The sequence below is a fragment of the Asterias rubens genome, chromosome 16, assembly GCF_902459465.1.
Source record: "Asterias rubens chromosome 16, eAstRub1.3, whole genome shotgun sequence".
In the NCBI taxonomy this organism is placed as follows: domain Eukaryota; kingdom Metazoa; phylum Echinodermata; class Asteroidea; order Forcipulatida; family Asteriidae; genus Asterias; species Asterias rubens.
Genome location: NC_047077.1, coordinates 11,885,166 through 11,912,875, shown reverse-complemented (window position 1 = coordinate 11,912,875; position 27,710 = coordinate 11,885,166). Strand labels below are relative to the sequence as shown.

The following is a 27,710-nucleotide window of genomic DNA, read 5'->3' as shown; positions in this document are numbered from 1 at the left end:
CTATTTGTGCTTAAGTAGCTCTATGAAACTGGGCCAGCTGGTTTACAAGAAAACAAATCAGTTTAGTAAAATTGTACTTGCGTGGGGCTTTTTTGTGCAAAAAATCAATCAATATATCAGACAATCTTAGGGTATAGTACTCTAGTTATATTGATTGATTAATAAATATATTTCACACAATTCAATTTAAAGTCAGGGCCAAATTTCAAAGAGTGACTTGAGCACAAAAAGTAGCTAAGTACAACAAAATTATGCTTACTAGACAAAGGTTACCAGCAAAAATATAATGTCACACAGTTAGTGACTGGTATCCTGCTCATTTTTGCTCAGCAGCAAATTGTGAAGCAATATTTTCTGCTTAAGCATTGCATTGAAATTTGGCCCTGCAGAATGTATATTTATTAAACCAGTTGCAGATTCTGATTGGCAAAAACTTCCAGGATTGAGATTAAAACAATCGTCTCATAGAGGAATAATAATTAGAATAAAGGGTACAATATCACGCCAAACCTGGGCTCAATTTCAGAGCTGCTTTAGCAGAAAATATTACTTATGTTTTTCTGCTTAGAAAAAAATACACAGGATACCAGTCAGAGATTGTATGTGACACGGTATTTTGACTGGTAACCGCCATTCTGGTAAGCATAATTTGCTTGTGCTTGGTTACTTTTTCTGCTTAAGCAGCTCAATGAAATTTCACCGTGTACCAAAGCTCCACTTTACTAACTACAAAATGAGCATCTTGGAGGAGTAATCATTGATAAAGCTTCTTTGTCACACAATACAAAACTCTGAATTTTTGAATTCTTCCTATGTACATGTACATGTTGACAAGCATTGATGAGCTACGCTTGCAAGGTTAGTTGGATCTAAAAATGGACAAATGTTGGCTTAGAAACCTTTAAGGACACACGCACAAAGACTGGATGTCTTCATTCAAGCTTTCAAAAGCCTTTTTGAGATACATGTATGGTGGAAACATAGTAGTGCATTGAAGGATTTGGGTGTATACGGACAAATTTACCCAAACCAAAAAGTGTTATTCTAAAGTGCCTACCATGGCTCAAAATTGCTTCAAGATAATAGTCTTGTAAGAGTCTTGCTTGGATTGGAATATTAAGCCGCATTAAAGTGCCCAATTTTATTTCCTTTGGATGTTATTTATCTTTGCACTCAACGTATGCCAACAAATATTTTAATAAGAGCAAGACCTTCATTGTTGTTTAAGACTGCATTAGGCGGCTGTAATTTAGTGGGTAACTAGTTTAGTGAAGTAACTAGTTTAGAAGTTTAAAGAGTAATAAGTTTTATAGTGAGTAACTAGTCTAGTGGGTGGGTGACTAATCTATTGTGAAACTAATGTAGACAATAAGTTTAGTGGGTAACTGGTTTATTGGATAACTGTAGAGTGAAAGTAACTACAATCACTCCAGTTTATTGGACGGACAAGAGTGGGGTTTTTCCTGAGAAAATGGGCACCCCCCATTAGAAGATAAACACCACAAAGGCTGATTTCACAAAGAGCTAAGATTGATTATACACACACGAATCAATCTCAGTTGCTAAGCAATTGCTAAGTGTGATGTCCAGTACAAATCACTTTGGCAATACTGACAACTCATCTTTAGATGAATCTTAGTGCTCGGTGAAATGGACAATGGGCGTTCATGCATACTGCATGCCATCAAGGACTGTTGAACATTTCATTTTGTATACTTTCCGTACTTGTACATGTACAAAAATTAGGAAGCTGATTTCATGTTTATCAAGTGATGCTCATTTTGTAGTTAGGGTTAGGCAGACAAAACAAAGAATACACATTATACAAAGCAAAAATCCTGATCCAGCAGTCTTGATAATAGTAATATTGAAATACAATGACACTGATGCAATCATCACTTAACCCGTTAGAGAGTCCACGCCTTTCTGTTTGAAATCCTCATCGAACACCATAGACTATACAACTCATCAATTCAATTCAATTCAATTCAATTCAATTTAATTAATCTTTATTAGACCCAAAGAAGGGTAGTTCAAACGAATACAGTAAAAATCTCCAGAGAAAAAATGGAGGCACAAACGAGGTATTTTTTAGAGCTACTTCGCTACAAAAACGCCTCGATCAAACAATGCAATCAGTTTTGCCTTCTCTGGGTGTTAGCCAAATGTAGCTGGGTGTTAGCCTCTTAAAAGTTTAGTAGGCCAATTGTGGCTTATATGGGCATATCAGTGTAAGCCAATTGTGGCTTTGTTGGTGTAAGCCCATTGTTGGTGTAAGCCCCTTGTGGCTTCTATTGTGGCTTCTACATGTACATGTATCTGGGAATATTGGTGCAACATAAGTGTGGCTTCTTCATGTGTGGGCGTATTGGTTTATGTGTTTAGTGGCTTCCGTCTCAGCTGTTTGCTGATTTTATAGCCGCACTGATATTTGACGACACTTCTCTAAAGGCTGCAAGTTCTCTAAAGGGCTAAGTAATCAAGCAAGCAAGCAATAAGTTCCAAAGAGGTTCAACAATTCACAAATAAAGGTTCAAGGCTGTTAAAATGTGCAAAATGTAAAAAAAGACAGATATGAGTCAAGTTGTTAAACATTCCAGACATACAGTGGATCAAGTGGACGTTACTCTGATGCGATCATCTTAGATTATCTCATATTAGCACTGAGTATTCAAAGACTTAATCCCGCTGTAGCCATCTGGGCCAAATTTCATGATGCTGTTAACATAGTTAAGCAGAAAATATACTGCTAAGCAAAAAAATGCTCTGCCTAACAGTTTTAATGAAGTCGGGCCTAGGAAATAAAAATGGCTACAGCACGATTCAAGTCTTGCGACTTCCCTCTTGTTTGTAATCTAATACCCAATCTACCTAGTATCAGTACATCACTACAGAACGACGGCATTATTCACTGGACGCAGCAGGCATCTTTGTTGTTCTTCTTATTCTTGAGTCTCATACGAGAGCGATACTTCTCTAGAAAGACGAGCTGCTTAGCGTTGATGGCACCACGGCGTTTCCTGTAAGGGAGACAAATAGGAAGTAAATATCAAACGAGAAATGTCACAGAAATTATTCCAGGCCTGATACTTGACGAAGGCAACTGGCCCCTGGTCATTGCCTTGGTGCCCTTGAAATGCTCCAGTACAAATTTACAACCTCCCCATGGTGCCCTTTGCCAAGAAAAAAATGCCTTTTTAGTGCCCTTGCCCTTTAAAAACAAAGCATACAGGCCTGTTATTCTATATCAAATCACACAAATTCAATTTGCTGTGTTCATGAGAGTTGTATGCACAGAAAATGTTTTGAACACGTATAAATTCAATAACACAACTGACAACAAAAGCTACGTCAATATCTAAACTGGTTAAAGAAAAGAAGTGGTGCATGTATGTATGTAGATGCTTTATTTAGCAATGGCTGCTTTTCTTAATGTTTGAAGCTTTTGCTGTGGCTGTTTATCTGTCTATTTCTGGTCTTTGATACCACCGTCCGGTGTTTTGTTCTGTAGATTTCTGTTTTGGACCTTAACATGTATCACACTGCACCCATCTTTGTCTGTTTGTTGTATACACAATGACACTGATCTACATGTATGTGTTTTATAGGTTTTCCGCCAAAAACAATCTTTCATTTTCATAAACAGGCATTACATTTAAATTCAAGTACTTTTCCGTATATACTCAAACTGGGGCTTCTTTATAGCTAAATTGTAGCATGGTTGTGAAAGCTTACAAAATGTACCTTGTGTGAAACATTTTTTTGAATGTCCCTTGTAAAATCTTGTCCCATTCTTAAGTGGAATTTCAATTTCTACCACCTTTTTATACTTGATGAAATTAAATAGTTAACCAGCTCTTGCTGCTGGCTCTTTTGAACTTGAATGAGTCTTGAATTCTCATGAAATTTGCCAAGTAATTGCTAAGCTGGTGAAATTCAATTACTTCTTTGGACTGTTGAATGCTGATTTAACGGAGCATTCGTTTTCAATTGAAATTGAATGAGCCGGGAGTAAAAAAAAAAGGATTTTTTTATAAATACTTGCCGGGAAAACCAACAGTTTTTTAACCTAATGAAGCATATCATACATGCGTAAGTAGTTTTTCCGAATGTTAGTAACTTTATTTAAATACCTGAAACCAGCGAAAAAGTTTTGGACGTATGCAGGCTTTGGTTTAAAAAAAATTCAATTGATTAAGATTATTTATTTAAAAAAAGAAATTGACAGGAAAGGCATTTCCGTCTATTTTTGATTGAAATTTTCGATGGATTGAACAAAAAATTAAAATAAATCACTGAATGTATAAATTTTGTTTAAGCAGCAGCATGCATTGCACATCCATTCACATGTTAAAACACTTTTCTATTTTAAGGTACTTCAAACAAAAATGAAAACCATCTGAAACCTGTCTTAAGAGAAGGATGCAAAGTGGTACCTATTGTTGTATTTGAATTGTATAGCTGCTTGTATTTTTCATCTACTGTTTTTCAAAACTTTTTACATTGTAAACATCTGCACTTGATTATTATTATGGAAATTGCGCAGGACAAATCTCTCTAAATCTTATTGTACTACATACATTCTACATGAAACCCACACTCTTTTTCAGATTCTCTTTTAACACAAAGCCAAGCTGCACGTACTGCAAACACCAATTTACTTAAAACCACCCTGCCTGCTCAATTCATCACCCATGGGGAAATGCCGACATAAAGAATTTATCATCCAAACCCTTCAATTTCTTAAAGGGTTTGGGTAATTTTTGAAGAACACAAAAGTCCACAGATTTTCTATTAAACTTACATGGTTTAAAGATAATGATCATAGAAAGCTTCCCTTAAAATATTATTTGCTGCGGTGCTGTAGATTTTTTTAAATGAGTTGACATATTTCACCAATTAGTACACAACTCTCCAGAAAAACTTGCTCTGTGATTTTTACTTATTTTCTCAAAATTGTGACGACTAATGAAGCTGAAACTTTAATAGGACAAAATATATCACCTAATCTACAAAAGGTAACTTTTGATTTGAATGATTTTCCCTTGTATAGCAGACAGAATGCTACACAATATGTATCAGTGGCTTCTCAAAAAGTCTGGATTTCTTATTAAGTTCTCAATATTTGGCTTTCAAGTGTGCACAAAATTTTTGCTGTGTGAAATTGCTGGGTGAATTCGTTACCTAGTACCAAAGCCCTTGAAACTTACTCTCTGATGAATGTAACAGCATCTTCATATCCCATTCCCGTTTCCATCAACGCCACGGCAACCATGAGCGGAGCTCGTCCCAGCCCCGCCACGCAGTGGACGGCAACACAGCTTCCCGGGGTATCGGTAAAACGCTTCTTCAAAACGTCCAGCCATTTATCGATAATGTCGTTGGAAGGCACTCCACCATCATCAAATGCCCAGTCCTGATATAAATTTTAAAACAAATAAATAAGTAAAATAAATAAATAAATAAATCGTAGCTCAATCCATGAAACTGATCAGGTCCAGTAATTTGAGCATTTTACCGGTATGTAAGCTTTTTTTTATAATGAGTAGGAATGTTGATTTTAAAAAGTTCAGAAATGTTATGGTCTATGAACACAAAACCATAATTTACATAACTTTTTACAATTGACCAATTTTGGTTATTTTCTTTCAAATTTTTCAGATACATTGGACACTCTCAAAGTTCATGATAAAAGGTTTTTTAAATGGCAGGTAACTTTTTCCATAACTTTTGATGGAGATCATCACTCAAGAATCACTCAAGTTATACTGAAGACAAAACAAAATGTCATTGGTATGTACCACGGCAACACAAATCAGCAAAATGTATTTTGTTTGGCAAGAAATACTTAATTTGTTTTTAATATAAGAATCCCCCCTACAAAAATAACAATAAAAACAAACAAAAAACTGGACATTTTAGGTTTAAACTGTGAACAACAAGCGGATACTGAAAAAAAAGGGGGAGAAAAAAATGTTGACAAATAAACGAGCATACCAGAACTTCTATTCCTTCATCCTCTAGTAATTTGGTCTCATAGGTGGGATTGCATACTCTTACTACTTCAATGATGTCTCTCTTCTTAAGTTCCTGCAGTCAAAAGAGAAGAAGAATAAAATTTAATCATTTGAAACTCATCCAAAAAATCAACCCAATCCGTTTCTTTCAAGGAGGAGAACCAGACTTAAAAGTTGGCTTTGTAGAACTTAGACTTCTAAGAAGTCTAAAATATGGTTCATTTATGGTTCATTTTTCAAAAGAATGGAGGCAAGATAAAGTGAAAATTGTACATACAACACAATGAAAAATTGAGTCTTGTGGGAGCAAAAGCAAACAAACAAATTTATTTGTTTAAATATGGATGCAGCTTCAAAAATGGAATAGGGTAGGGTACTTGTTGCCTCTGTAAGTAACAAGCCTGAACTCTAATTATGATGGTCTGCCTGATCCCATAAGCATGTTAACTGCGGCAGTCGGTCTTTAGTCCAACAGATTTTTTTCAAAACATGCAGTTGGAAACCTTTGAAGGTTTGGGAGGCTTTTGTGTCAAGGCACAGTTTAAATAATTTAAGTGTCAAGCTTTCCTGCCTGACTTATCTCTTTTCACACTCTACTAAAAATAAAAACCACTTTGTGAAATGAAGGTGAAAAAGGGCTGAGTAAATATTGAATGTTTGAGTTAAAACACAACCATGAAGGCAGTGCAAACACAGTTTGGTCATAATATTGACAAAGTAAATGTGCATGTTGCAAAGTCGCTATAAACGCTCTCCATGTTACAGGATTTGTACACTACAATGGATGAATTTCCTCATACAGTCATACATGAAATTTTTACATTGTAAACATTCATTACAGAAAGAGCATTCCTTGAACATACACACATAGTGTACGTGTGTACAGTCAACCAAGCTATTCAGATAAAATGTAAAAAGCAAACCAAACCTTCAAAAAGGTCACTGTCATTATCGTTTAAAATCATCACAAACTAATCACCAATGCATCATCTACACATCCAAAGTAACTGTATGTTTTTAAAGGCACCAGACACTAGGCATATTGCATTGGTAATTACTCAAAATAATTGTTAGCATAAATACTTACTTGGTAACAAGTAATGGAAAGCTGTTGATAGAATAAAATATTGTGGGAAACAGTTCCCTCTGAAGCGTAGTTTTGTACAGGTGTACGTGTAGGCTACAAATTCACTCAAATATCAGGTCTGCGCCTTTTTTAGGCATCTGATTTAGCACACACATTAATTTTGTGCAACAAGGTTTTTTTTTCATTCATTATTATTTTGCAACTTTCATGACCAATACTAAAATAACAAAATCTGTGAACATTTTAATTCAATGAGCCAAAATTTTCACAGATTTGTTCTAAATTTTATGTGCAATGTGTACATGTTGTCACCAATTGAGAACTGGTCTTTGACAATAACCATAGGTGTCCAGTGCCTTTAAGGTCTATTGTGCATTTAACTCAATCCTGATGGTACACATTACCCATTCATTAGATGTGACAGGCAGGGTATTAATGCACAGTTCAATGTGACTTAAGATGGGAAAGTCTGGCCCCCTGGCCCCCCAGGCAATAAGTCAGTGATAATGATTAGAATGATCTCTCATAATCACCTTATGAACTTTAGAGACCTTTTGTTATCGCAGTGCACAATGTTGCTCCTTTTCCATATAAGGTTTTGGAGCTCCAGGACACAAGTGCCACACAAGTACTATCCAGATAACGATATAATTTATCTCGCAAAAGCAATGTTTTGCGATAACAATTACATGTGTGCAGTTCTTACAGTGCTTATAAAATCACTACCTGCGGGTGTCTCAAAGCACTCGTAATAATTTCCTTCAAGCATATATGTGCCGATTTCATTTTGCTAAGGAAAACTTTTGAAGGGGCACCAAGGCCAAGACCAGGGACAATTGAGGCTGTGGCCTCCGGCGTGGCCGGCACTTAAATCCAGGGCCAACTTTCATAGAGCTGATTAAGCAGAAAAAAATTGCTAAAAAAACTTTCTGCTTAGCAGAAATGACTCAGATACAAGTCAGAAATTCTATCGCGACTCGGTAGTTTTGGCTGGTAATCTTAAGCATGATTTTTATGTGCTCTATAAACTTGGGCCGTGGCACAACTCACCTTGATGAAGTGGTCGAGGCCGTTCTTATCTGGGTTGTGAATTATTAGAAAGCGGGTATGCTTGTAGGTTATCTCTACAGGCGCTGGTCGGACACTTCGAGCCATGTCTATTGTGAAGTTCCTCATATAGGATGAGCAGACAACTTCAGTAACACTTGGGGGAAAGGGAGAACGATGAAGAAAGATATTTTCCAAGGCAAGATTCCACACACTCTTCTTCACGCACACACACACTCCTCAGCTGATGCGGTAACAATGTTGCTCCCAAAAAGCAGCGTCGACCCTCCTCACCGGTTCGGCTTGCTCTTTACTCGACGGAAGGCGTGTCCGCAGTCCGCAGCTACCCACCAGTCGCCTACTTCGCACCCTTGGGAGGCACAGGCCTTTGACCTGAAACAACGAGTTCCCTTACCCCATCCGTGGTGTCCAGAGTTTTGGTGGTTGTTGACAGCTCGCGCTGTGCCGTGACGAAGCCCGTGCATGCAAGCAGGGCCCGAGAAAAAATTGCACGTGTTGCCCTGGCAAACCCCTTGCACAAGACAGAGGGGTGTCTCTCGAAAAAGTTAAATGTCACTCGAGGGCGCTTCGGAGAGAAGGATATGCGCGTATGGGTTCTTTAAAAGTGTCCCTCGTGTGTGCGTAAGACACCAAAATTGTTCTGAGAGTTTACTTGTGCTGGCTTCGGCAGTATTCGCCTGAGATTGCAACAAACGCCATATATGATGACACTGGGACACTGGAGATCTGAATAAATAAAATAACAACGAGAAATGATCAAGGAAATTGATTTAATAAAACATGATTTAATCTACATGTATTTCCGTAACTAAATTCAGATTCGTTGTCATAATGAGCCATGACATGCATAATGAACATGTATTGTACTTCCACATTACATATTAGACACCAAACATTATTATAAAATGTGATATTTTCCATCCAAAAACACAGAACCTGCGCAAAAACAAGAACGTGTTCCAAGCATTTCTCCAAACACCTGCATATTCAGTTGGGGTATACAATGTACATGTGTGTACGTACATGTAAGGGGGAAAAACGATACATTTTTAAAACATTTTTTTTTCCCCCGTGATATTTCCATCCAAAAACATAGAAAAGTGAGCAAAAACAAGGTGTTCCAAGCATTTCTCCCAACACCTGCATATTCAGTTGGGAAATAGGGACAAAACCATGATACATTTTTGTTTCAATGCAAGTTTACCCCCAAACTAAACTGCGCCAATAAAGTATCTAAACACTTACAAATGGTCAGATTTATCGGAACCTGAAATAGTATACAAAAATTTAATTGTTCGTTTCTATTCACCGTTAATTTCTGCACGTTTTGACACATCTTGTGTTGCGCTACGATGTTGTTTGGTGGATTTATGGACACTTGAGTGGCTTAAGGTCGAATTTCAAAAGTTGCAAAAGCCCCTATTCACCCCAATTCCAAAAGGGAACTCACATTATAAGCATCACACTCAGACAAAATCAAGACAAAAGACACAAACTCGTTTCGTTTACATGACCATACATGTATCTTTAACTCTAAAACTGCTGTTATCCTGTCCTCCATTCTTGGTGTGTCCTCCATCATTGTCCTGAACGGCAAGGAGTCGTCTTCTCATACTCTCAATGAGACCTCTGATCTGTCCCTGGTCAATCCCCTGCCATTTCCTGATCAGGATGCGTCGCAAACCCCTCGAGAGTGGTGTCAGGCTTTATGGACTTGTTCTGCTGCAGAAGTCACCCTCGGACGGCCACTCCTTGGCAGGTCGTCCACATTTCCCTGAGCTTGGTAGCGATTCCACCATTTACTGACCGTCGCTGGTGACGTTTTTACCTCGCATCGACGTACCGGCTTCTATCAAACCAACGATCCGTCCTCTTTCCTGTTATCTTGAAACATCTTTCCCTGTCTTACCATTGTTGTATGCCTCCCATCTTTGACCCCTTTGCTTGGTTACTGACAATTATTGGTGAGTATGTTCATCGCAACCGATTTATCCAAAACGCGACCAAAAAAACATCATTTATAAAAGGCGAGCAAAAGAAACGCCGATCTTACTCGTCACAATGCAACGATTTAGCTTGAATAGGGGCTTTTGCAACTTTTGAAATTCGACCTTAAGCCACTCAAGTGCCCGTAAATCCACCAAACAACATCGTAGCGCAACACAAGATGTGTCAAAATTTGCAGAAATTAACGGTGACTCGAAATGAATAATTATTTTTTGGCATACTGTTTCAGGTTCCGATATATCTGACCATTTGTAAGTGTTTAGATACTTTATTGGCGCAGTTTACAAGGCAATCTTGGTAAAGGGCTACAAGAAAACAGTTAAGATGAAAACTCTAGGCCTGGGGTGGATTTCACAACGATCTGATCCACCCTCTGATCTGACACATGTACAGGGGTCGATTTCACAATGAGTTAGGACTAGTCCTAACTTAGGACTAGTCTTAGGAGATATGAAAACCGTACGGCTAGTCCTAAGTTAGGACTAGTCTTAGGAGATATGAAAACCGTACTGCTAGTCCTAAGTTAGGACGAGTAACGCGTCCGAACTAGAGATAAGACTAGTCTTAACTCTTTGTGAAATCCACCCCTGTACATGTAGATAAAGTATGTGTTTCAGTTTACTGGTGCAGTCCCCAGTCCAACAGAGTCAAACAAAACATGATGTTGAACTTTGAATAGGCTTTGAATAGCCCTTTTCACACTATATGTACAAACCAATTCACAGGAAATAAAAACCTCAATAAATCATAGGGAGAACCCTGTATAATAATTTAAATTATAATCAATAAATCTTTCTTGTTTTCTAGGAAATTTGCAACCTGGTGGCGGCACAAACTATTTCTCCTCTGTTTATTTACAAATTCTGGCAGTCAGTATGACCCTCAATACTCCACACCATGTGTTAAATTGACGTAATTCGGTGACTCATACCACACATTTCAGGGAAGAGAATTTTTAGCATCCCAACACAGACAGTGTTTTTCTTTCCCTCCCCAGCCAGCGAGTTAACGTGACATCATGCACAAGCCCATTGTCATGGAGCATTGAAGAGTTGTTGTTCCCTAGACATTGGCGTTGAAAGAATCTAGGCTAACCTATTTCAGCGGACTGTCAATGCAGTCATTGTGAAAAATCAATCTCAATTCAATCTAAGAACACACGACTGGAATTTCATCTTTAAGAGGGGCAAGACCATTTTCATCTTGCAAAGGGTATTTCCATTGGAAAATCTTTAAGAGAAACTTTTGAAGGTGCACCAAGGCCAAGACCAGATGAAACAGAAGACATGGAAACAGGGGTAGCTGTTCCCAAAGAAATGGCTCCTCCCAGGAGTTTGCAAAGGTTTGCAATTCAAGTGTTCACAGGTCATATAAATGTTTTGTAAATTATATCATCAGGTGCACCAAGGTGCACCAAGGCCAAGACCAGATGAAACAGAAGACATGGAAACAGGGGTAGCTGTTCCCAAAGAAATGGCTCCTCCCAGGAGTTTGCAAAGGTTTGCAATTCAAGTGTTCACAGGTCATATAAATGTTTTGTAAATTTCCAGGAAAGATCATATGAGCTGCGTGAAAGGTGCTTTTAGAAAGACATTGGTTGCAAGTCACAACCCTCCGAAGGTAAAAATTCAACACACAAAATTGTTAGGAAAAGGCATTTTGTAGTTAGGTGGTACCGTAGGCATACTGGTACCTTACATGTAAGTGATAAATATCAGTCTTGAGATATAGCCTAATTCAATTAAGTACAAGGCCAATTACTCATAGAAAAGGAGCCTTTCCAGTTTGTTTGCATTGTACACACAGTATCTATGGTAACATCTTCAAGGGTTAACAAACTACTGATCATGTACATGTACATGCGTATAATGCATTATGCATAGAATGGGGCCAAAGTTTAACCTTTAAGAAACTATTCATTTGTGTATTATCATCACATCATTACATGTATATACATGTAACATGCCTGTATGCTTCGTTTTGAAAGGGCAACATGGGCACTAAAGCAAATTCTCCTTGGTAAGGGGGCACCCTATAAGAAAGTTGTAAATTTCTACTGGAGCAGTTTATAAGCCGAAAGTTACGTTAATGGCCTGGCGTTTCGACCCACCATAGAGTACTCAGAGTTTCAAGAAAGACTCTGATAGGGTTGAAACGTCAGGCCTTTTTAAATTTTGAATACTTCATACATACATGTATATAGGATAACTTTCCGTATGGCGCCACCACTTTTTCACTAATTTTTACAAAAAGGGATATCTCATTGAGGTAAATTAGATACTATATTATTTCATATCGAATGAAAAAGTGGTGGCGCCATACGGAAACTTTTCCCATGTATATATGTACTGTACAATCTCTTCAAACACTGCATGCAAACGTTCCACCATCATCTGACATGCTATGACTGTATATTTAGATAATAAATAACTGTTCATTCTCTAGAGGCCAACTTAAATCATTTATCGCTAGATCTTCAAGAGCCTATCCCAAGACAAATTTGTTCAAGTAGGGAATGTACTTCCTAAATCAGGCGGCTACAATCCATTGTAATTATCACGGTATGTGAATTCAATTTCATTGTGTGTAGTTGAATGAAGGCATCAATAGTACAGTGTACACTTTCTCAATACCTTTAGTTACTAAACATTACTGGAATTAAATGTGTACACACCCACAACTCTTTTATTATAGCAAGCCGTGTGTCACACATCTTAGCCAATACGAAACATGAAGGGAAAAAACCTGCAGAATTATGAAAAAGTGTTTTCATCAGACAGAACAGAAACTTGAATCACTTCATGAATGCACAAATAAAAGCATTTTAAAATACTTTGAATGTGAATGTTGTTGCACAATGTGTAGCTACACATGTACATGTACATACACAAAAAAAATTACAATTTACCCAAGCAAGAATAAGGCATCCAGCGCCTGCATTCACAATGGATAGATGATTAGATGGTTAGCGCTTTGACCCAAGCAAGAATAAGGCATCCAGCGCCTGCATTCACAATGGATAGATGATTAGATGGTTAGCGCTTTGACCCAAGCAAAAATAAGGCATCCAGCGCCTGCATTCACAATGGATAGATGATTAGATGGTTAGCGCTTTGACCCAAGCAAAAATAAGGCATCCAGCGCCTGCATTCACAATGGATAGATGATTAGATGGTTAGCGCTTTGACCCAAGCAAGAATAAGGCATCCAGCGCCTGCATTCACAATGGATAGATGATTAGATGGTTAGCGCTTTGAGACGCCGTACATGTAGATAAAGTGCTAAAAAATATTATAAAAACTAGTTTTTACTATCATCAGCAATGTTCCATCAATAATTTGCTTACAGTACATTACAAGTACCATCGTACGATTGGCACAACTTTTTGCTAGGCCCGTCAGATTGTGCGTGGTTCTTACCACCTTGCTTCCAACTCACAAAACGGGTTTAGCCAAAATGTTCACGTACAATGTACATGTTCATTATGTCATACATGTACGTACATAATGTATGTATATTTCACACGGAACATAAACACTGTCTGCAACTATTTAGTCCACTCTAATCCTGTATTTCCTTTAAGCAGTTTATGAAACCATAGAGCAAGGAAGATGAAATTGAACCCAGGTCCAAGCCTAGCTTGAGGATCAGCAGTATCCGAAGACGTCAATTGGAAGACGTTTGCCTTATGACAGTCTGTTAAGGAGTCTTAAACTATGAACGTGACGCCGACAAAAGCATCTTCCACTGCCTCCCGCATTTATTCTATATCCTGCAATGCAAGCAGGCAGTTTCTCCGCATCCATTTACTACGAACGTGCCAATTCACGGTCTTGTTTTCCCGACAGTAGCACCCCGATCATCCGTGACCAAGTTTATGATCCGATTACACCAATACAGTCCATGCTTTTCCATCTGAATTTTCTCTAATGTATTATTTGTCACTGTGTTTTTTCAGTCTCAATGACATTTAAAACTCGTGTGTACACGATTAGTGAGATTGAAAATATTACATACATGTACAATCACAAATATAGACGTAATTCACATGGTACTATGGTCATGGCAGAAACTCCCCTTAAGACCATACACACCTGAAAAGCTAGTTTTTGACAAACAAGTACAAACAAATTAGTTTTGATATCGTAAATCCAAAAACATAAATTTAAAAACAGTGAGTACCAATTCATAATATCATTTGTTTTTAAATGAAACGTGATATTTTCTTGTCACGGCGGATTTCTATTTTATAAAACCGCGAAGTTGCATGCCTGAGTCCTTCAGCGCAAGTCTCAAGCAAGTCAAATCCTGAGTGTTTAAACCAGTTTCAAGTAGGTCTACATATGCCCCTTTCATACAAGAGCAATTTAGCGAAGGGATTGTAGCATGGTTGTAAAATTTCATAAAATGTTCCTCATGTGAAAAAACAACAATTGTTTCTACTGTCTAAGTTCTCTTGCTAAATCTTGTCAAACATTGCTACATTTTACAACCATAAGGGACCCGAGTTAAATTGCTGTTGTATGAATAACACTATAATAGTCTCTGGTCAGATCTAGTTTGATTGGTGACTCAAAGACACAGGATGTCTACTACTTGGACATCTATATTTTATGTATAAATGGGTTTTTCCCCTTTAAAATCCCCCAATGAATGCCATCAAGATAAAGGGGTCATGCAGAGTTAACGGATGGATGATTCAAGCCTTGTGCTAAAAGGTTCGAGTATGTAACGAACTAGCCCACTGGGCTATTACCTGTGAAATTTTAGTAGCCCAGCTTCTGTTCTCATAATCAGTAGGACCCTAGCATTAAAAAAAATTATGTAGGCTACAGTGTACATGTATGGGTATGGGTCCTTGCTCTATGATGGTACATTGCACATGTAGCCATCACAACCAGTTTAATTGACAAACGATTTTACACATTCACAATCAAACCAAAAATTTGAGATTAAACAAAGAAAAGAAAGATCTAAACGAACATTAAAAAAAAAATTATTTCAGTATTGAAAAGGAAAAAATATCAGCATTATCAACAAGGCGTCTACGCTGAGCAGCCCACAAGGCAAGTTGAGCTGTTGTGTTTACAAGCCCATCATGTTGGCCATGCTGGCAAAATAAAGGTGTGACACACAGGTGTGTAGAGTAAGGACAGTGTACAATGTATACTACTGTACCGATGACCAACTCCAAACAGACCACCGATAAACAAATTCCTAAACTCCATTTATGTACTCTTTGCGATGTAAACAACCATGTATTTATTACTGTAAATCTCACAAATTACTACACAGTACATTATAGTCAGATTGTGTGTGTGTTGCTTTTTCTTGTTTTATCTAGCAGTCTATAAATCCGCGGAAGATGTTACAAACATCACAACACTATTAAATGTGTGTACAAATGCAAGTAACAATAACCATCCAACCTTGTGCATACATGAACCTGTGTATATTTTTGTATGGGAATTTGCCAATTGCAAAGCATCCCCACAGATGACTAAAGCATGGGGAAAAAGTTATTGTTAAAGATACTGGACACTATTGGTAGACCAGTCTTCTCACTTGGTGTATCTCTACATAAAACAACAAACCTATGCAAATTTGAGTTCAATTGGTCGTCGAAGTTGTGAGATAATGAAGAAAAAAAAAACACTCTTGTCACATGAAGTTCTGCGGTTTCAAAATCAAATTCGTGGTAAATTACTTCTTCTTTTTTTAAATTACGTTACTTCAGAGGGAGCCGTTTCTCACAATGTTTCATACTACCAACTTCTCCCACTTACTCGTTACCAAGAAAGGTTGTATGCTAATAATTATTTTGAGTAATAACCAATAGTGTCCACTGCCTTTAATTAAAAGAGGAAGTCAAAAGGTAGAAAGATGACAAATGATATTGTGTTTGAATTGGGACACGTTTTAATAGATGTAAGAGGCAGGGAAGCAAGAAAGGTAAGTGAAGTCCACAGTAAACCCATGTTCCCATTGGACTTTTGTTTCCACCGCCACGCGTAGAGTTACCGTGACTGGCATTGGTGTAATGCTATCGTAAAATCCCAATTGTACATTACATTATAGGTAACCATGGCAGCGGCGAAATTTCTGCGACCTTTTTCGGCCTGTCAGTTTTATGCCACGGGTTGTGGTACTCGAAGTTGACAAAGAGGTCAGTTTCCGACATGGGTTTAATTTTGTCATTTTACAGAAAATGTACGTGTATATGTAGATGAATCTTAGTGCTTTGTAAAATCGAACCCAGCGACATAGAGGCAATTGCCTCCATTGGCTCTGCACTTGAAGGGAAAGAGTTTAAGTAGGCACCACATGTCAGGTGCTTTTTCCCAGGTACCTTTGCACCTGTTCTAAGGAACTGTCAATTTCTCCCAGCAATTTAGACATTGAATAATGCATCCTCCATTGAGCAGCTCTACATGTGCGTAGATGTACAGAAAAGAACTAAGGATGTACTCCAGGCATGCATGCTTCATTTTTGAAAGGGCAAGGGCACCAAGGCATTTTGTCCTTGATAAAGGGCCGGCACCCTATGAGAAATATTATTTACTTTCTACTAGAACATTTCAAAGGCACCAGAGCAACGACCAGGGGGCATGGAGGCATTCGCCTGGTCTGCAGGGTAAATTAAAGGGCACCCTATGAGCAAGTTGCAAACTTCTACTGTAGAGCATTTCAAGGGCACCAAGGCAATGACCAGGGGTCAAGGAGGCAATCACCATCGATGCTTCCGTGAAGTACATGTATCATCAGGCCTGTACTCACAGAACTCACTCCTTTTTTTTCATTTTCACCAGAACTGCGGATGGTATAAGGTCACGTTCACTCAAAGTGCACATTACCCTCAAAATGATCCAGCTTTTTTCCCCACTCACATGTAAACAGTTTAAAGCTATTATACACTTGAGGTAAACAGTATTGTCCAAGTCGCACACTTCATGTATCACAACTTATATATAAAATAACAAACCTGTGAAAATTTAGGCTCAATCGGTCATCGGAGTTGGGAGAAAATAACGGGAAAACCCACCCTTGTTTCCACGCATTTCACCGTGTCATGACATGTGTTTACTATAAATCCGTAATTCTCGCTAGCAAGAATTGATATTGTTTTAATGTTTTCTCAAAAAGTAAAGCATTTCATGGAACAATATTTCAAGAGAAGTCTTTCACCATTACCTTCTGTAAACCCTGTAAGTTATTTGTAAATCTGTCAACTTTTTTTTTTTCTGTACCGAAAGTGTATAATGGCTTTAAGTTAACGGATATTTGTAGATGCTTTTAATGGATAAAAAAAAGCAATGTCCAAGGCTAATGTACCATGTAAAACTAAAAGGAACTACAAAGGAAATTTCTACATCACAAAACGTTTTATTGAGGAAGTAGAACATTATTGTTGTCTTTTTATCTGTGGTTGTTCCTTTCTTTTTATATTAATTTGATTAATTTAGCTAGGAATTGAGGGGCAAACAAAGGACAAATAAAACAAACACAATGGTTTTATGGCTGTTCCTTTCTCTTTAAAGACATGGTGTAATTCTCCATACATGTTTTAAATAATATTAGCTTGGAGTTTGAGGGGCAAACAAAGAAGAAAGAAGAAAAATTGAAAAAACAACCGTAAGGAATCCCCCCCCCCCATGAGTTTGTTATTGAACTGTCCGAGATCTGGGTCAGAAGTTCAGCCCAACATGGGTGCCACCTCAAATGACCTTCAGGGTTGTTTTAAAACAGTACAGTGTACAATGTACGTACAGGTACATACTAAAGTATGATGATCCACAATGCAGGCAACATCACATGTCATTGCATACCAGGTTTTGCGATTAGTATGCAGGCCAATTCAGTTTGTTGTTGTAATGAAAGCCCTTTTCACACACTATCATCAGTCCAATTCTAAAAATACAAAGGAAATAAAACCAGGACCCAATTTCAAAGAGCTGCTAAGCACCCAAAAAATAGTGGACCACAAAAAAAACTATGCTATACCAGAATAAGGGTAGGGCCTACTGTACCGACTAAAACCACTCACGTCGGTTGTATACCATCTGTGTCTGGTATCCTGTATCCTGTGCACTTTGCTTTGCGGGGGGAAAAAAAAGTTTATTTAATTTTTATTTTTCAATTTGTTTTATATTATTATTAAATGTTTTATTGTCACTTGTAAACAAAACAAAAAATATTTGTACAGTGAAATGCATTTTGGTTTTGCGTGTCTAAATATATGAATTTGGATCAAGGGTAATGGAAGGGCTTGAAGGCAATGGCCTCCATGTAATTCCAGGCCTGGAAATACATGTGTAACCATGTAAGTGTATAGTGTGCAGAAAATAGAATTAGCTGTTGCAAACAACTTACCAACCAAATGGACTGAGAGTATAAATGCAAAAAATAGTTAATGGTCTGACGTTTCGACCCTAGCAGAGCCTTTTTCGAAGGCTAAATGACAACACAACAAACATGAACAGGTAACTAAGTGAAACATAAGCAGCGAAGTGGAAATACATGAAAGGGGTTAGAAAGCATACAGAAAAAAACAGGGGGTAAACCATGAATAGGGGGACAAAAAGGGGGGGGTTGAAGGGAAGGGACTGGCTTGACCACAAGCAAGAAGATGGAAACACAAAGGACAACATCAAGGGTGGGGAGGTGGGGTAAAAAAGTAATTAATTAGTGAATGAGGCTCAGGCTAAAAGGCTATAGGGAAAAAGGAGACGGCAAAACAAAAGGTTTATTAGTCGTTTCCTTCTTGGATGTTCAGACCATGGGGTTGAATGGTCTGGAGGCGTCTAATCCAGTATAGTGTGCACCAAGAATTGTATAGGCGAATTGTATAGGCTGTACAATTCTTATTTCCTTATTCCATGGTATGCACATATCATGATTGGTAATGTACACTGCATGTTGATGTCAACAAAGTAGGCTACCTTGTACATTGTACTAATAGGATCGTTGTAATACGACAGATAAATACAATACTTCATGATAGCTATTGGGATCCTAAAGTGAAAACAAGCACCAAGTTCACATGACACTTGACAAAAATTACCCGACGATAATGTTACTGATGAATATTAAAGTTATCCATTTAAATATTCAATACAAACAGCTGTTGCTGTTCCTATCTCATCCAATTCAATTAAGATTCCCACAATTATTTATAAATGTCACGGTCCAGGGACCATTCATTAGGCCAAGTGAAAAGAAGTGCCAGTTGATCGTCCAGATTTTTCCAAAAAGAGGAGGATGAGGGCCTTTTATTTTTTATTTTTTAAAATATTTCTTTCAATGGTGCCTGCCAAGTATTTTAATTCAAACTGGCCACCAATTCTTCAGTTTAAAGTCACCACTTACTTTATCCAGAAATTTATTTCATGGCTCTGCCTACCGTAAGCACAGAATCGGTGCTTACCGTAAGCACAGAATCGGTGCTTACCGTAAGCACAGAATCGGTGCTTACCGTAAGCACAGAATCGGTGCTTACCGTAAGCACAGAATCGGTGCTTACGGAAGCAGGGAATTCTGTGCCAACGGCAAGCATATTTCTGCGCTTGCGTACTCCACGTTACTAGGCATTCTATGCTTTCTAGCGCAGAAATACGGCGCTTGTAAGTAAGTGGGGAATCGGTGATTGTAGCGCAGAATTCAGAGGTAAGCAGAGCAATGAAATTGGGCCCAGGTAAATTGCCATTGCTTACTTAGTTCTGAGCATGCGCACATTACCGAGAACAATGAATTTTACCTGGCAAGTCTGCTGCTACCAAGCGTCCTGAAAGTCTCCCATTGAGTAAGGTTGAACGATCACAGTGCTATGTAGGATACATGTACAGTAGGTCAGGTCAGGTGCACCCAAGACCTGAAGAGTTTGCTGCAACATGTACAGTTCATACCTGGAGTATATTATCTTTAACGATTTGGGTACTCTTTGTAGGACACAAAACAGAAATGTCAACAGATTTACATTAAACTTACACGGTTTATATTTGCATGTAACAATAGTTTAAAGCTTCCCTTTAAGTTATTGCTACACAAAAGGAGCTGTTAGTAGTTTTTGAAAAATGAGTAAAACAAGTCACAAAAAAATGTTCGTCTCGGAACATCAACATGGGGCAATTGCCTCAGTTATGACATGGTTATGAAAACCCATTTGGTGCCCCCTGAGATTTTCCAGTTCATTTTAACATTTATCTTTGAGGCGCCTTTTACAAGGAAAAATTATCCTTGCCCTTTGATCTAATGTACATGGTATTTTGTGTATGATAGTTGAGTGTTCAACATAGCAATTCTTTAATATGACTTGTGACCTTTCAAAATATGACTTGTCAATGACTAATAATGACAACAAAATAATTTTATGAAACGCACAAATCCAGTGCTCAACGGCACTATCTACATTTACAACAAACCTACTTAAACGAGACAACAAGAATTACGGATTATAGTAAACACATGTAATGACACGACGGACAGGCGAAAAACAAGAGTGGGTTTTCACGTTATTTTCTCCCGACTCCGATGACCGATTGAGCCTAAATTTTCACAGGTTTGTTATTTTATATGCAAGTTGTGATACACGAAGTGTGGGACTTGGCCAATACTGTTTACCGAAAGTGTCCAATGGCTTTAAAAGATCACAGACGAGGCACTTTTGGCAAGCTGCTGTGAGGGGGTGTAAGCAGGAACAACCTCTTGACAGGCGTAACCCTAACCCCACCCTTTATTTTAACTGACCATTTCCCCCTTCCGTGAAAATAATTTCACCCTCCCAACACAGCCATGATTCAAAACTTCCACCTTACTCCCCCACCCCTAAAAAATAACCCAACACTTTCTCAATAATCCAGTATTTTGGGACTCTCTACCTACATTTTGTACATAATCTGCCTTGTCATTTTGTCAAGTAATCTTTATATTTTTAAATTATTGTATATTGTATATTTCTATTAATATTTTTATATGGAGCTGGTCTACTATTGTAATTGCCTGCAAAGGATGATTAAAGTTTTTTGAATTGAATTAAATTAAATTGAATTGTAGCTTCATCCGTTCCTCACAGAACTTTGAACTGTTCAAAACACAACTTTAATCCAATAGTTTCCTAATGCCTTCTAAGTGTAACCTTAGTGTATATTGTATGTTAATTTATTGCTCTTGTGTTTTGTTTTGTTTTTGTAAAGCGCAAAAAACAAATTTATACTTTCAGTTCTGTAATGTGCTAGGCCTATAATATAAGAATTAGCTATCATTATTATCTATGATTATTTATGCCAATTTTTTTTCCAGTTTAAAAATGGCAATGTTTTTATTTATTTGCTGTGTTTCAAAACACTTCCTGTTGCGGACAGCGCCTGCTGTACATCCTTTGAGTGGGTTGTTTGATGGTGAGCAGATAACTTCCTGGAAAGGCTAATTTTCAATTTCTGCTATAAAAAAAAAGGAAAACAGGTACATGTAAACAGGGCTTACATGTACCTCTTCACACAACAATAACAACCCATATGCGTACATTCTTTAGAAAAAAAAGAAAAAAATAGTTAATGGCCCGACGTTTTGACCCTAGCAGAGTCTTTCTCGAAGGCTCATTTCCTTCGAGAAAGACTCTGCTAGGGTCGAAACGTCAGGCCATTAACTATTTTTTGCATTTATACTCTCGGTCCATTTGGTTGGTAAGTTGTTTGCAACAGCAAATTCTATTTTTTCTTTAGAAAAAAAACTGCTACGGACCAGTAACAACACAGCAATTCTCAACTTGCATTGTGGGCTACTTATAAGACGAAATCATACATTTGAGTGTCAATGTGATTTAAGTTGTAACTTCATTTGGTCTCATCTATTATTGTACGAAAGATACATTTAAATTATATGACAAAACAAGTTTAAAATCTGGGTTACTGAAACTATCTGGGGGCAAGTAAAATGCACAGTTATGGTGGGCTACTTTACAAAAAGTTGAAGGGCAAGGCATGAACAGCTGCAGGTTTGATACTTTTTTGTTTTGGGGCAAGGCAGTTTTCCCTAATCACTTACTTCTGGTGGGCACCCAGAGGACAAGTGCCCCTTACCAGAGGAAAAATGCTGTGGCCCTTGAAGAGCAAAGTTCAAGGCCCATATTACACAAGTAATTCCCGGACTGGAACACCGACAAAAGTTAATGGAATTTTGAAAGGTTCTCTGCAAAGCATACGTATGTGGAACTGCTTGTAGTTTGTAGGAATTATCAATTCATATTTTTCAGGAGATCGCTCACAAAAAAACCATTGGTGCATTGATTGAAGCTAATGAACTTTGGCCCAGGCAGATGCCAGGTAATCTTCCATTGAAAACTCACACGCTGTGTTTGTGTTGTGCAATAAAGCATTTTACAGTTCAGCAGTGCAATCATCTCTATCTGGTATCACCCACACACCTTCACAATGTAAAGAGTGCACATTACACATTGATTCACTTCCGAGAATGTGAATCATGTTCACATTATTCCTAGGTCGTTGACTCTTGAAATGTTCACAAGGTTGTGCCAAGTGCTCCAAGTACAGATGTTAAACTTAATACAAAAAAGAAAACCACTTTAATAGCTAATGGTAAGAACTAACTAATGATGTTTACAAGGCTGATTTTAAATTACCCCATGTCTGGAATTATACTGAGGCTGCAGAGGCCATTGCCTCTGTTGCTCTGGGCCCAATTTCCTAGCGCTGAATTGATTACCAACCAAATTTCCATTTGTTGCAAATTGCTTGTTACTTGTATTTAGCTGTTGTTTGTTTATCTTGAAAATCACCAAGAGATTTTGATGGTAATCTGGTTTTTATCAAGGAAGAAATTTCATGCTTAGCAAATTTTTGTGCTTAGCAGCTCTATGAAATTGGGCCCTTGTCCTTACCTCTCTGCCCCCTCAAAATAATCATATAGGCATAAAAGAATTTGTATGGAACTCGGAAGTCCTCTTTGAAATCTTAAGTGGCCTTGTCCTCTCACTGACGAAATCACAGGACTGATATAATTTCTTCAATGAACCATTTTTGTTTAGAACTTTCAAAATCATTCTATTACTCACAATTGTTTGGCAAAAAGTACGGTAGCCACTGTAACCTATGACATATTTGAGGAAATGAAAATTCAACTGAATTGCACCACAATGAAAACATGGTAGCAAAAAAAAACAATTTGACGGTGAATGTTTTCTTCCTGGATATTGCCAGGAACTGGTTGTCCATTAGTTGCCTAGTGTCACATCATTCCTTCGTTTTCAGAAAGAGAACTAAAATATAGGTTCTCCTAAAATAAAATAAGGTTCTTTGCGCTTGGAACCGAACACCGCAGACAGTATTTTGAAAAAATTAAAACACAATAAACTCTACTGCTCGCAGTTTTACTACATGTGTAGCTTTTTTCTTCAGGTTTGCCCTAATCTGGCCTGATACTTGGTGGAGATAATGAAGGCGATTGCTACCATGCCCCCTGGTCATTGCTTTGGTGCCCTTGGAAATGCTGTTAGAAATTAACATTTTCCTTTTCAGGTGCCCTTTACCAAGGAGAAAATGCCTTGATGCCCTTGCCCTTTCAAAAACAAATCATACCTGGGCCTTGGATAGAATAACGTCTTGATCAGCTGATGATTCATCCATCATTTTTTTGACTTAAGTTCAAACTTTTATCATCATGGTTTCAAAATAGATTAAGTTCAGAAAGGGGACGGGCATTGATATAGATCAAACGAATAAAATAATGTACAACATTCCATTGATTGGCCATGACTCAAGATTCTGATGTTGTACACTCAGTATTGTAGTAGTGTGAATCAGTTGGATGATTCAGTCATTCATTATTGATGAAAAACAATCGGCACATGGAAGAACAAAACAAAGTTCTGATTTAGACTAATCAATTTTACTAACTTTGTTCTTTATACTTCACAGAGGTAAAGAAGGCGATTGCCTCCATGCCCCATGTCAATGCCTCGGTACCCTTCATTGTAGGGTGCCTTTCCTTTACCAAGGACATGAAGGAGAAAATGCCTTGACAGTGCCCTTGCCCTGGAATTTGTCTCTTAAAGTTTTATGTCATTTGTATTTATGTAGGCCCTAATAAAGCTAAATCCTGCAGACTCCTGCTGTGCTAGCTCAGGTCTAGCCCACCTTGTTGAGCTGTTAATGGCTCCGCTTTTAACATCGGTCTCATCACTGTCACCATTACAGCCCACCTTCAATACATGTCTTAAACGCTAAGTTTTCAAAGGTCGCAAAATGCGAGGTAGTTTGATTGCAAATTTCTCCCATTTAAAAAAGTCCTATACTTATACTACTCCAACATACCTCATTTTATTCCTTACACTTGTGGAATTACTATAACACATAACAGGGCTTACTAAATGATGACTTTGTCCAGATGTGATGATTTGAAAATTGGTCCAAAAAACGTGTACAAAAATGACATTTAATGTGACTGTTCTAGGGCGCCCCCATCTTTTAATGATTCTCCCCCTGTTGATCGTGGGCGCCCGGCAAATCTTGCAAGTCATGAATATCCATAAGGTGACGTCATGATCGCTAGGCTTATGTGCGTGTGTACAGTAAAAAATTAATATGTATAAGGTGAAACTACAACCGCGCAATGTCACCTCATACATATTCATATTTACTTTGTACACCACACAAATTGATAAATCAGCGTAGCCATACCGCGTCACGTGACATTACCTCTTGGATATTCATGACTTGCAAGATTTGCCTGGTGCCCTGACTTCTCACATCCAACAAGAGGAGAATCATTAAAACATGGCGGCGCCCAATAACATGTCACAATAAATGTAATTTTTGTACACGTTTTTTTGGACCAATTTTCAAATCATCACATCTGGACAAAGTCATCATTTAGTAAGCCCTGTTATGTGTTATAGTAATTCCACAGATGTAAGGAATAAATGATGCATGTTGGAGTAGTATAGGACTTTTTTAAATGGGAGAAATTTGCAATCAAACTACCTCGCATTTTGCGACCTTTGAAAACTTAGCGTTTAAGACATGTATCGAAGGTGGGCTGTAATGGTGACAGTGATGAGACCGATGTTAAAAGCGGAGCCATTAACAGCTCAACAAGGTGGGCTAGCTCAGGTCTTGTCACTGTCAGTGAGGAAACGATTAAAACAAGTTTTCAAATTTGTTATAAGAAGATTAAGACACTGCATCTTGGTAGCATACATCCAACCATAGAGCCTTGCTCTATATGAATATGATCTAACCATATCTAACCAACCACAAAGTAAGTATTCACCACTTAACCACTCATTCTCTGTATTTTACATAAATTACACACAGGTAAATGGGTAAACTTAGTTTCTTTGTCAGATTTTTATGTGAGAAAGTGGAGGTTATTTCTGACATCTTTTCCAATCTACATACAATTGACCATACATGTTTATTAACATTGAAAACAATAACATGCCAAATTCCCCAGGATGGAATTTAACTTCACAAGTTCAACAACATCTGAATATTGTCAGAATCAGTCATTTTTAAAACAATAATTATAATAGGCCTAAACACCATGATTGTACAAATCATCAAATGCATGCACAAAGTCTCAGTCAGCAGCTCAGTTTCGTTCCTCAGCTACCTCATTTAAACATTCAGAACAAACAGTTGGTTTATAACTTGGAAAGCAACTCAGCAGAAGATACAATGTAGACATCTCAAATCACATGGGATCCAGTTTAGGAATAGGGTAAAAGATCAGCACAAAGCTTTGTGCACTTTACTAATTTAGTAATAGATACGGTAATACAGAGCAGCAGGGCAGCAGCGCTGCCTAAACAACCTGGCAACGAGTTCACATTCCACGATTTCGACAATCATCAATGAACATAATTTCATAGAAAACACTACCAAATTACACTCTGATCTAAACGACAAACTCAAATCAATGAAGCACATATATTGTTACAATACTTACTCCCGTTAAATGGCTCATCGAGGGAGGGATTTAGATCCAAACAGGGAGAAAATCATCAAAGTCTGCCAAATTTTCTAGCAAGAGCTGCACGTTACTTGTTTGTACTACGTACATGTAATGTACGTGCGTGGTAGATGCGCGTACATGATATACCATTGCATGCAGGAATGAAATTAGCGTGTAGGGCATTCACTGAGCGCGCAAGCGCAACTACCTACGCCCGGGTTAAACCCGGTCAACGAGTTCAAACCTCGCACCCACTAGTTATGTTAATCTGGTTTATGAAGTTTACTGTTTAAATAATCCGAGGACGGGAAAACTTTTACGATTTATTGGTTTTAGAAGTTCTGTTTCTCTACCTCCATGAGTTTTATCTTTGGTAGAAGAGTATCCATGAATATTTTCTCTGGAAGAAATTAAATTTTAATAGTTTCAATTTGTTTTCATCGTTTTCTATTAAATTTTGTCTGTTGATCTTTTACTGAAATATAAAAACATTTAAAAAAAAAAAAAAAAATGGCTTCAGTGTAGGAGGGGCCGTGTAATCCATCCCAGAGTTTAGCCATTACACAGACACAGCTAGCCCCTTTAAGGGTTCCCAAAGTCCGTCTTAGCTATTAAACTAGACTAAACCGGGTTAAATGATTTTAGCTATGCGCGCGAAGCCCAAACCCGCAAATGGAATGCCAAAAATTCTTTTGTTCACACCTGTCCACTGCACTATAAAGCCACCGGGGGCCGTTATATTCAAGAATCCTGGAATGGTATTAGCACGTAAAGACAAGGGATAAGTGTAACATTTTATTGTCACGACAATTACTCCAGGATATTCCCCGGATATTCGGTCCCTCATTACATGCATTTCCTTCTTCCATGGACAAACTTCTTCTGATAGCGCCCTCTCTTGAATCCTCCTCCTCCAACCCAAACTGTAATAACAAATTTTCTTCTTGAATACCAACCAACACAACATTCAGTCCGCCATTTTGTGGAATAAAACACGATTTTTTTTTTGTTTTTTTAAGTGGAGCTTGGTTTATCGTCATGTAATTACAGAAAAACCAACAAATTCAAGGGATGTTTATGTAAATCATTATTCCATTTTATACAAACTTTCCAACCAAATATTCATTTCAAAGTAAAGCTTTTCATAGCCCAAAGCGCCCCATTGCAAAAGTATCAGTCTGAAAATATTGAAGTTGATTTATAATCGATTTGGGATACTCTTGCTAGGGTGGTAATGCATGCAACTTGAGGTAGAAGGGGGGGGGTAGGAAAAGAAACAGGCATGACAACAATAAAACTTTAATTACAACACACTTTTGAGACAGAAATTTTTTATTCCAATATGAACTCAAACATTTGATTAAATTAAATAAATTTTTATAAACATTTTTAGACAGATTTAATTTGAAATAAACAAAATATGCTGGTTTGTTATTTTGCATATGTTGAGATACACCAAGTATGTTGAGATACACCAAGTGAGACGACTGGTCTTTGACAATTACCAATAGTGTCCACTGTCTTTAAAGCCATTGTACACTTACGGTAAACAGTATTCTCCAAGG

The 27,710-nt window shown here is 37.8% G+C and overlaps 1 protein-coding gene across 1 annotated transcript; it reads right to left on the bottom strand.

Moving 5' to 3' along the window:
* Window positions 1-1,716: 1,716 nt before the first annotated feature.
* Window positions 1,717-26,277, bottom strand: LOC117300632 (protein tyrosine phosphatase type IVA 1-like). The gene is made up of 5 exons (XM_033784314.1): window positions 26,140-26,277; window positions 8,155-8,898; window positions 5,998-6,090; window positions 5,211-5,416; window positions 1,717-3,020 (listed from the first exon to the last, which is right to left on the bottom strand). Exons 2-5 carry the CDS (start codon window positions 8,278-8,280, stop codon window positions 2,909-2,911), a joined length of 537 nt encoding a protein of 178 aa, XP_033640205.1. The 5' UTR covers window positions 8,281-8,898; window positions 26,140-26,277; the 3' UTR covers window positions 1,717-2,908.
* Between the last annotated feature and the right edge of the window lie 1,433 nt (window positions 26,278-27,710).